Raw genomic sequence first — 12,029 nt, forward strand, 5'->3', positions numbered from 1 at the left:
CCTGTGTATCTCCTTCCATAAATCTTCCTCAACTGTAGAAACTCACAGGAAATTCTTTCTCAGCACAAGCTGTATCAGCACAAGCTTCTGGTCCTTGCCTTTGGCCCTTAGCCCACAAAAGTGAGGGAACAACGGCCCCACAGATGATATGTGAAGCAGAGGGAAAGTGAATCTGGTCTCTGCCTGCCGTCACCGAAAGATTGCAGCCAACTCGACTGGGCTTGATCCTTTGTGCACTGGAAAGAGCCTGCCAAAATGTCTCTGCCATTCATCTGAGACTTCAGACAGGCCACTTAAACTCTCTGGGCCTCTATTTCATCTGTAATAATAACTGATGCTTACTGAGGGTGGTGCTAAGCAGGGGCTGGCTGGTTTTCATGCACTATAGCATTTAAAGGTGATCCTTGACTTCCAGACCTCATGGAGTTATTGTGAGGACTGAGGGTAAAGGGGCTGAGTGAGGATCCAGGAGCGCCCAAGGGCTCCCTGGACCTTGTTGAGCTTTGCCAAGAACCTCCCTCCCTTCTCTAAGTGCCAGTTTCTTATCTAGTGGTAAAAAGGGAGATAGATGGGTGGGCTGCATGATTTGGATGGACTCATCAAGGCATGATATTAAAACAGTATACAAACCATTTTTGCATTAGAGCCATGTAAGAGAGACAAAATGTCTGTCTTCAAAATGTTGAACTCAACTGGGTGAAATGCTTCTTGACATTGAAAGTAGGAAGACAAAATACTCTCTGGCTTCAGTGTTTCAAGATTTGGTGTGTAGGTGCATACTTACTTTCAGGTCACTTAGCTAGTCTGATCTCTGACCATTACAGTTGTCACCAGACTTGACTCTCTGAGGCATTAATTCGTGTAAATATGACAGCTTCAGGTATGGCTGGATTCAGGAGCTCAAAAGTGGCACCAGGTTTCAGTTTCTCTCCATCCTGTCCTCTCTGCTTTCCACTACATTGGTGTCATTCTCAGGCAGGCTCTTTCATTGTGGTCCTCTCCAGCAGCCCTGGGCTTAAAACCTTCCATCTTCAAGTTAAGCAGAAAGACTTCTTTTTCCTAAGAGTGTCAACAAAACCTCAGATTTCAGTCTCACTGGCTTGATCTGGGCCTTAATTGTAGGGTCTGGATAATGAAAGATACTGATCAGGAGCTTGGCCTGTGTCATGTACCCACACCTAGAGCTAGGGAGGTATGGTCAGCCCACCTGAGTCTCACAAACTGAGATTAGGGTTGATGTGATTACCAAAGTATAGAGAAAGGAATGCTAGGCAGGCAGAAATCATAGCTGTTCGTGACAACATGCCATTCCCTGAAGATCAGTGCTCTGTCACATCCCTCAGTGCCTTTGCACATGTTATACCCTCTGCTAGGAATGCCCTTTCTCTTTCCATTCTCCTGCAATATTTCAAGATAAACTTGAGAACAAGGTCAGATGACATGGGCTGTGAGCCTTCCCAGTAGACTTTCCTCTCTCTCTCTCTCTCCTATGCCCATCTCTCTGCTCCAGCACTTACCATCTATGGCTCCTCTCCACTCTCCGGGAACTCCTAAAAGGCAAATGTAGTATCCTGTTCCACGTTGCACTCCCAGTGCTCAGCACTGAACCTGGGAAGTGATATATGCTCCCTAAGCTTTGGTCAAAAAAATGAATTGACTAATCTCAGCATTCAGCCTTCTAATGTTATTGTTGATTTTCATCTCCTACTTCTTCAGTTTGAAAATGAAATCATCCTCAAGCTGGACCACGAGGTGGAAGGGGGCCGAGGGGACGAGCAGTACATGCAGCTGCTGGAGTCGATGTAAGTTCAGTGCCCAGCGTGGGAGGAGCCGGGAAGGTGGGCCCGAGGCCCGAGGCCTTAGGACTCCAGGGGGCTCCAGTGGCTCTGTCCTCCCCTGGAGATAGGCTCATGGGTATTGGAGAGGCTCCATTTTTGGAAGAAATCTCACATCTCTCTCTGCAGTGGCTGTTTCTTTGATATTGATGGAACGGGTCAGATCAAAAGAAACTTTGCTGTGTTGGGGAGAGGGAAATAACCCACCAAAATGTCCACTTTTGTTATCTCTTAGCTGTGGAATAATTTTTGCTGTCTCTTCCTTTTTTCTTTCTCAATCTTTGACAGATACTGGTCACAACCAACATTTATGGAAACCACGCTAAGTGCTCTCCCTGTATTGTCTCATTTAGTTGCGTTTTCTCTGTTTGGTCCCATTTCACATAGGTGGCCCCCAAAGCTCAGGGAAATGTCTTGTCCGAGGAAACTAGGCCAAGCCAGGCAAGTGGACAAGCTGGGACTGAACCCAGCTCTGCTGGACTCCAGCGCACAGGCCTGGTGAGGCAGTGGGCAGTGGATAGCACCCAGGAGCACTGGCCTCGGACTCAGGACACTGTGTTGTTTTAACTGCTCATTGAGATGTAATTCACATACCATACAGTTCACCTAAAGTGTACAATTCAGTGGCTTTTAGTGTATTCACAGAGCTGTGCAACCATTACCACAATCAATTGCAGAACAGTTTTGTTACCTCCCGAAAGAAAGCCCATACCCCTTAGCCATCATCCCCTCCCCTTCTCTGCGGTTTCTATGGATGTCTCTATTCTGGACATTACATACAAATAGAATCATACGATACATGGTCCTTTGTGACTGGCTTCTTTCTCATAACATATTCTCAGGGTTCACCCATGCTGTAATACGTGTCAGTATTTCACTTCTTTTTATTGCCAAATAATATTTCACTGTTTGGAAATACCCCATTTTGTTTATTCATTCATCAGCAGTTGGATTTTTAGACTGTCTCCATTTTGGGCTATCAGGAATGATGCTACTTTGAGCATTCATATACAGATTTTTGTGTGGACACATGTTTACAGTCCTCTTGGGTGTACGACTAGGAGTGGAATTGCTGGGTCATATGGCAACTCTGTATGTAACCTTTTGAGGAACCATCAGACTGTTTTCCAAAGTGACTATACCAGTTACCTTCCTACCAGCAATGTACAAGGGTACCAATTTCTCCACATCCTTCTGAACACTTGTTAATATCCATCTTACTGATTATAGCCATCCTATAATCAGTGTGAAATGAAATCTCATTGTCATTTCAGTTTGCATTTCCTACATGGCTAATGATGTTGAGCATCTTTTCATGTGCATATTGGCCATTAGTGTATCGTTGGAGGAAGTCACTGGATTTTCATCTTGATTCCAGCATTTAGCAGCTGCACAACTTTGGACCAATCATGCAACATCTTTGGCTTCAGTGTGCCCGTCTGTAAAATGGGGATAATAAGCCTCCTGTGGTTATATTGAAGAGTGAATAACTATAAAGCATGTGTACACAGCAGGTAGAAGCTCAGGAAATGTTCTTTGATCCCTCACCTAACTCCCAATTTCTATCTCTGACACCATGATAAGAGTGAGGACTTCTCCCAAGGTTCAGGAATGTGACTCACACATCCCCAATTCCCTCTTAATTGTAGATTCCCTGATTTGTATGATTCTCTGATATATATCTGATCTTGAATTCTTTCCCCAGTCCTCTTGGAATATTTTAACTTTAACAACAAAAGCAGACTGAAGGTCTTGCTCTGACCCTCACAATGACTCTCTGTCCCCTGCCCAGTGGGCAGAGCCCAGTGGACAGAGTTGAGTCCCAGGCAGCACCATCCCAGCTGCCCCTGCCCCCTCCTGTCACCGTGCACAGCCATCACTAAACAGCTAGAAAGCAAAGGCCGCTGGGCTAGCGGAGAAACCCATCATCTGCTCCTCGGGTAGGTATCGAGACTGATTTGTCCAGTGGGGAGATGACATTCTGCCTGAATTAATGTTTTTCTTAAAGCTCAAGAAAAGAAAATCTAAATATTGACCAGAAGTGAAACCAGGGCTGGTGCTGGCAGTTTCCATTTTTATAAGCAGATGGGGCCTTTGTGGCCAGTCTTCAGATGATCAGCGGGATTTTCAAATCCTTCCTGAGCGATTATTTATAAAAGGAGTCCTTAGAGGTCAAGGAAATTAAAAACAGCTCATTATTTTTATACTGAAATAGAGGCGTGAATGATTTTTGCAAAACTAATCAAGCCCAACCTGAAGAGTCAGGACCCCATCAGAACATCCAGGGGCCAAGTCCCTGGTCCTTCCTTCCTTTTGACTTTCTGAGCCTCAGTTTCCTTATCTGCAAATTGGGGATAAAAATACCATCCAACTCCTAGAGTTTTTATTGAGAGTAAACAAGACACATCATGAAAAGTGCTTAGCACAGTTTGTGACACTTTGTAGGTAATCTGGAAATAGTAGTTATTATTATCATTGATCGGGTGAATATTGATGTGATTATTTGAAGCCAGTGAGCCTACCTGTCATTCCTCTTCCAGACTAGTCAACCTCAGCTCCTCTAACCCTTCTTCCCAGCCCCTCATTCAGGGCCTCCACCGATACATAGGGCCCACTCTGGGCAGACACAGTTCTGTGGGCACATGGCTTGGTAACTGGATGGTGTTTTTGTGAATAGATCAGGGCTGCCCTTCTGATGGCAGCTGAAGCCCTGCATCAAGGCAGAAGGGTTAGGGCATGAAGTGGTGCTGCGTTTCAGTATTCATGTGCTCTCATGCAGTGCACAACCTTACACGGCCTCCTGCTCCTCCCCATCCTTAGAGCTCTCCTTGGAGCCCACTTGCATTAGCACACATCTGTCTTAAAGTGAGAGGCCCATATTGAATGGAGTAATGAGACACATTCTACCCTCCTGTATTCCATCTGCCTGGGAATATTTCTAAAAGTGGCAAAGGGGCCGGAAGCCTGAAAGGGACAGAGAAGGTGTGTTCTGGGGCCTAGATCCCACTCAGACCAGTTCAGCTGAAAGGGGACCTGACATAAGAAGCACACAATACATAGTTTTTATTTTATTTTATTATTATTTTTTTTTTGTGGTATGCGGGCCTCTCACTGTTGTGGCCTCTCCCGTTGCGGAGCACAGGCTCCGGACGCGCAGGCTCAGCGGCCGTGGCTCACGGGCCCAGCCGCTCCACGGCACGTGGGATCCTCCCGGACCGGGGCACGAACCCGCGTCCCCTGCATCGGCAGGCGGACTCTCAACCACTGCGCCACCAGGGAAGCCCCAATACATAGTTTTTAAAGGAATAAATGCAAAGTCCAGTTCCATAAGCACTGACAAAGGTGTGGGTCAGGGCTCCCTCCCTCTGAATACCTCCCATACTGAATGCAGATCTGTTCGAGGGAAGTGTGAGCTCCATCCAGCCCCCACCAATGCAGGAGCATAGATGTGGAGTGGCCAGTGTTTTGCCATCCCTCCTTCCACCGAGTGAGGGATTATTGCATCACTTGGAGAGTCTTCTAGCTCTTTTTCATTGCCACTTCCATTCCATTGTTGGAGTCAGAGGAACAGCTGTGTGACCTTGGCAGGATGGAGATTAGAACTCAGCCCCCTGGGCCTCGAGCCTAGCCTACAAATTGAGGGTGATCACGATGCCTACCTCAAGAAGGTTATGTGAGTGTTAAACAAGATAATCAGTAAAACCAGCTTAGCACAACATCTGCAACACAGGTACTCAGTAAATGATAGTATCATGTATTACAGTTAGTTTTTATTTCTATATCCACTTCCACTGCTAGACGGTGAACTCCTGGAGGTCAGTGAATTGCTAGTTCTGAGATCTCTGAATCCCTAGTTCCCAGAAAAGTACATGTTGAGTGCACAGGTAGATAGATAGATGATGGACGATGGGTGATTTCAAACCAATCTGCCCATCTACCTCTCCAACCCTAGACCATATGAGCAGTTTTCTTACCTTACGGCTAAAAAATAGATTAAGAAAGCCAAGACTTTGTTTTTCTAAACACTTGCTTCTCAAAGGACCAACCATATAGCATCACCTGGGAGCTTGTTAAAATGTAGTATCTCAGGCCTTACCCCAAACCTGCTGAATCAGAATCAATGAAGGCAGTGCCCAGGTGATTCCCATGCACACTGAAGTCTGCAAAGCAGCAGACAAAACCAGTTGTTCTTAATATTGGCTGTACCTTGGAATCACCTGGAGAACTGAAAAAATACAATACTGCTTCCTGGCTCCCATCCCCAAAGATACAAAGACATTGACCTAGGGTGGAGATTGAGCTTTGTAAAAGCTCCCCTTGTGATTCTACCATGCGACCAGGGCAGAGGGCCACTGGTCTGGCCACGCTTAGGCCCTCAGATGCCTTCTACCTGGGAGGCTTTGAGGAATCACACCCCAAACACTGGGACAAAGTTTCATTGCATTGTCATTAAGATGGAAAGCAAGGCTGGAAGTGACCATCCCAGAAGGAGTTGGGCACAGCTGATGACTGAGCCAGACAGGCCTAAATCACAGGGCAATTTGAATCGCTCCTTGAGAGCTGGGAACAGGTGCTTCTCCCATGGCGAAGATGGATTTGTCTGATCACAGCCACAGTTTGAGACGTCGCATCCTTGCAGCATGGCTTGGCTTCTGGGCAAAATGACCCTCCAGAGTCCTTGCCTTCCTCACCTTCCCCCTCTTAGGAGCTCTTGGGACTTATAAACTGCTATGGGCAGATGTAGCCTGGGAAATGCTTGTCTACTCAAGATGCCTGAGAACACACCACAGTGTTTCTCTGCGGAAAATACCCGTGATTGCCTTGATTCCCAAGGTCACCACTTACTATTGGAAGGATGCTGGGAAGGACATTTAAGTTCTCTGGGCCTTGATTACCTCATCTGCAGAATGAGGGGAATACTTTTTCCTTACCAGAATGACTGTGATCATTTCTTTAGAAAAAGTGATTAGACAATGTCTGGTGGAGAATAAGTGATTTAAGAAGTAGTCATTAACCAAAATTTTAATCCATCTGTCTCTCCCCACCTAGCCTGTGGGCTGCTTGAGGGTAGGCATGATTCTTTTTATATTTCTTTTTTTTTTTAAATATATCTTTCTCCTCATCCCCGCCCTACACAATGCCTGGAATAGGGCCTAGCAACTGATAGGTACCTAAGGGATGTGACTATTTTAATTTTTGTTTTTAAAATTTAGATTATTATTATTACAACAAATGTTGTAAATTGTTCAAATACTATATGCACATTTCAGTTGAAAAATGAGCATTGTCCTCCTCTATTCCCCCACCTAGACCCCTTGTCAGAAGCAACGTGCATTTAGTTTGGTGTTTATACTTCCTGACCATATGTCACATTCATAAACACACAGAGACACATAAAAGTAGACACACAGGGACTTCCCTGGCGATGCAGTGGTTAAGAATCCGCCTGCCAACGCAGGGGACACAGGTTCTATCCCTGGTCCGGGAAGATCCCACATGCCATGGAGCAACTACTGAGCCTGTCTAGAGCCCGCGAGCCACAACTACTGAAGCCTGCTCGCCTAGAGCCTGTGCTCCACAACAAGAGAAGCCCCTGCTCGCCACAACTAGAGAAAGCCTGCCTGCAGCAATGAAGACCCAACACAGCCAAAAATAAATAAATAAATAAAATAAAATTTTTAAAAAGTAGACATGAACTTCCACTCACATATAGCATTTGGTGGTTGAGAGCAGATGCTGGAGCCAGACTGTTGTTATTTACGAACTGTGTGACCTTGGACAAGTTAGTTGACCTCTCTGTGCATTAATTTCCCCATCTGCAAACATCTTATTTCATAAGACTGTGATGGGAGATTAAATGAGGTAAAATTTTTAAGACGTTTAGAATAATGCCTGGGATGTGGTAGGTTCTTTGTGAGTTGGTTAAATAGAACATAAGTATTGTTCTGAGACTCACTTTTCTCAACTATACATTTTATAGAGCTTTTTGTTTCAAAACATTATTGATCTCATACTTTTTAATGACATCATAGAGTCACATTTTGTGAATATGCTTTAATTGGACATTTAAGATAGTTCCAACTGTTTCACTATTAGACACAATTTGTACACACTGTAAATATATCCTTACATACTTCTGGGATTATTTCTGTAAAATAGATTCCCCAAAGCAGAATTATTGGATCAAAAGATATGTACTTTTACAATTTTTACAGATATTGTGAAAATTGCTGCCCCCCCAAAGTTGTACTGATTTACTCCCAATGTGGGTCTGGAAAGGTGACCACTTCTCTACACCATTGCCCACACTGGAAATTTATTTTTATTTTTTCTCATTTTGATGGTAGGGAAAAAGTTACTTTCTACACTATATGGGCAAATAAGTGTATAAATGAGTTAAGTGATTGAATAAAGGAACAAAATGAGCCAATGAACCAGGGGAACTTGGATACACTGGTTTGTTTGGCTTGTTCTCCACCCTACCCGAGTCCTGCCCCCCGAGTCGCAGCCCTGCCCCCAACCCCCGACCCCGAGCAGCTCTTTCACCCTTGGCCCCGAGCTCACTGCCCTCCCGTCTGTGCCGCAGCCTGATGGAGTGTGCTGCAGAGCACCCAACTATCTCCAAGTCCGTGGAGAACTTTGTGAACCTGGTCAAAGGCCTCCTGGAGAAGCTGCTGGATTACCGGGGCGTCATGACGGACGAGAGCAAAGACAACCGCATGAGCTGCACCGTGAACCTGCTGGTATGTGCGCGGCTGATCGGAGTCTTGGGAGCAGGTCTGGCTTTGGGTTCCACTATGGCTCTGGACAGGGAAGCAGCACTAAGGGCTTTAGAAATCAGACAAACGTGAGAGTGTCCTTGCCCTGACATCTGCTAGCTCTGTGTCTTGAAGTCAATCATTTCACGTTCCCTGTGCCTCAGTTTATCATATATATGAAATGGGAATGACTATAGTTGGCTCTCCCTATCCAAGGGCTCGGCATTTGCTGATCCAACTACAGATTGAAAATAATCAGGAAAAAAAATTCCACAAAGTTCCAAAGAGCAAAACTTGAATTTGCCGCATGCTGGCCACTATTTACATAGCGTTTACATTGGATTTACAGCTCTTTACAAAGCATTTACATTGTTTAAGTAATTACAAGTAATCTAGAGGTGATTTAAAGTATATGGATGTGCGTAGGTTATATGCAAATTCTACGCCATTGTATTCAAGGGACTTGAGCACATTCTCAGACTTCGGTGTCTGTGGGGGGCCTAGGACCAATCCCCTGCAGCTGCCAGGGGATGACAGTATTTCCTTTAGCACTTAACACACAAAGAAGAAAGGTGGCAGTATAAAGAAGTTAAGAGTATGAGCTTTAGAGTCACACAGGCTATGGGTTCTCATCCTACCTCTGATAATTAATAGACTACAGAAGTCAGGAAAGCTTTCTGAAGGTTTAGTTTGCTTATCTGTTCCACGGCGAGAATAATAGTACCTATTTCATAGGTTGTGCAGTCCTGACCCATGGTTAAATGCTCACTGTGTGTTTGTTTCCTTCTCTTACAGAACGAAGTAATACTGATAACTGGTATTTCTAGAAAATTACTATGGGGTAGGCTAACCAGAGCAGCTAGTCCCAAACCCAGATTCTTCACCCCTGTACCACACGACCTGCCGTTGGCCAGCTCCCAAATCGTCTCCCTTCAGATGTACTGTGATGTGGTTAGGAGACAGCTAGGAGCAGCCACAGTGCTTCATACGCACCATGCCATCCCATCCTAAAGTGGTTAAAATGAATAAAGTTGGCCAAAAGACCATGTGGCATCTATCACATCAATCCCCCTGCCATTCCTAGTGTTCCAGAAATATAAATCCTGTCCCCATAGTTCCGTTGTGTGTCTTCCGTTTACCCTAAGTGGACTCTTTTTTTAAAAAATTCTATAGTTAAAATACACTTCCTCTTCAGTGATTTGAAAAGGACTAACATATCTGTAATGAATGCTGAAGTCATTACAATTCAGCAACATTATGTTAAAAAGTATTATTATTTTTTGAATTTTTGAATTTTATTTTATTTTTTTATACAGCAGATTCTCATTAGTGATCAATTTTATACATATTAGTGTATACATGTCAATCCCAATCTCCCAATTCAGCACACCACCACCACCACCCCCTGTCACTTTCCCCGCCTTGGTGTACGTACGTTTGTTCTCTACATCTGTGTCTCCATATCTGCCCTGCAAACCGGTTCATCTGTGCCATTTTTATAGGTTCCCTAAGTGGACTCTTTTTAAACAGCCCAGATATTGCCATTGATTTTCTGAAATGCTAAGGGGAGTTTAAAACTCCTGATTACCGCAGAAGGGAATTCATTGCTGATAACTCCACAAGGCCCAATTTACATAAAGAGCACGGAGAGGGGTTTTCCAGGAGTTTAGCAGTTTCTCTCTTTGGAGAGGTAGAAGTTGGTTGAAGAAACTGACCTTCAACTGTCAGAATCTGACCTGGGAGAAAGCTGGGACAGGCAGGTCTATAAGCAGTTAGACTCTGCTAGATTTTGGTGTGCGGCTTAAACATGGTATCAGGGAGAAGAACAGGATGGGGTGGGTGTGTCTGGAGGTCTAGTATGGCTCTGCCACCCACTGACTATGCCCTGGAACACATCACCTCGCCCTCTCGGAGCCTCAGGTGCACATGGGCGCATTGAATTAAACCTGGGTTTTCTCAAAGTGTGGCTCAAGGATCGGGTTCTGACCTCCTGGCTCAAAATCTGTAAGGACTTGTTTTAAAATGCACAGGATTCCAGGACAACTACTGGTCTACATGAGCCCTGAGCTGGAATAGGTATTGCCAGGCTTAAATGTTTTTGACTGTGGAATCTCAGAATAACTTCTGATAGTTCTGCACTATCTGTTATCATCACTGGGATCTGTTGTGATTACTATTACTCTATTGCTATTACTCTGATTCCAACTCATTTCTGCCTGAGTGCAGGGTCTGGGCTGCCTTTCATAGTAGACTTTGTCGGAGTAAACGGCCTCAATCTTGGCATCCCTCAGTGCAGCAAATAGCTGGATTGCACCCCCCCCCACCATGTGATGGCTGAGATACTTCCTCTGTCCCTTTATAGTCTAAGGATCAGGGAAGTGACCTTCAAGGCAGAATAAGCTGTTTGATGCATTCAGGAAAGTAAATTTCTTGCTCCCATCTCGCCCAGGTAGTACATAGCAGTTTCCTCTCATCTTCATCACAGTGCCCTCCACCCCTGCTGCTCTGCAAAGAAAAGAAACTCATCACTGTTTTTCCTCCCTTATCTAGAATTTCTACAAAGATAATAATCGGGAAGAGATGTACATAAGGTAAGATTTTTGTTTTCTAAAACCCAGGCCTGCTGTGTCACTCTCCTGCCCAGTATCTATCTATGGCTCCCCGCTGCCTTTAGCATACAGTTTAAGCGTATCTTGTTGACCTTCAGACCCTCTATGTTCTGATTCCTATCAATGTCCCGAGATTCAACTCCTTCCATCTCCTACAATCAGTGCCCCAAATCCACTTGGAGTTCTCTGACCTGCCATGCTGTTTTGCTGTGGATTGAGCTGGTGAATTGCCCTTGCATTTGTTACAAGATTGGCATGTGAAGCCCTAGTCCAGGGTTGGTAGTTAGAACATCCACCAGCCCAGCTTTGAAGGGAAAAAAATACCAAGATGTATGATGCCCGCTTCTTTGTAGGCATTTAAAAGATATCTATTTGAACATCATATGAAGGATTTTGGGGGGACATTCGGCTGAAGCAAAGAACTCCCTTGCCAGTGTGTCTCAGAATCTCATTTTTTTCCTCCGAAGTTTTTTTATTGGTACTTTTACTCATTACAAAAATAATACATACTTATTACCAAAAAAAACCTCATAAAATATAGACAAAACAAAAAATGAAATAAACTCCCATAATCTATACATATTCCCAGACCTTTTTATATTTATGTTTATATATCAAATTCTATGCATGCCTAGTTTCTGCAAAAATGGGATCATATTGCTCATAATTTATTCTTTGCTTGACAAAAATTCCATGTCAACAGAAGTATTTCAACTTAATTTTTAATGAAAATATAAAATTCCCTTTCCAGAATATACCATAATTTATATAGCCAATCCTATGTTGTTGAATATTTAGGTTGTTTCCAACTTTTTTTATCATAAATA

At 44.2% G+C, this 12,029-nt stretch overlaps 1 protein-coding gene across 1 annotated transcript in view; it reads left to right on the forward strand.

The window, feature by feature from the left end:
• The window catches only part of DOCK2 (dedicator of cytokinesis 2), a 420,075-nt gene that overhangs the window by 364,840 nt on the left and 43,206 nt on the right, over nt 1-12,029 (forward strand). Inside the window, exons 34-36 of the mRNA XM_059061186.2 lie at nt 1,717-1,802; nt 8,422-8,578; nt 11,144-11,184. Coding sequence (XP_058917169.1) covers nt 1,717-1,802; nt 8,422-8,578; nt 11,144-11,184 — 284 coding nt within the window. The remainder of the gene's footprint in view (nt 1-1,716; nt 1,803-8,421; nt 8,579-11,143; nt 11,185-12,029) is intronic.

This window comes from Kogia breviceps, chromosome 4 (assembly GCF_026419965.1).
Source record: "Kogia breviceps isolate mKogBre1 chromosome 4, mKogBre1 haplotype 1, whole genome shotgun sequence".
NCBI classification, from domain to species: domain Eukaryota; kingdom Metazoa; phylum Chordata; class Mammalia; order Artiodactyla; family Physeteridae; genus Kogia; species Kogia breviceps.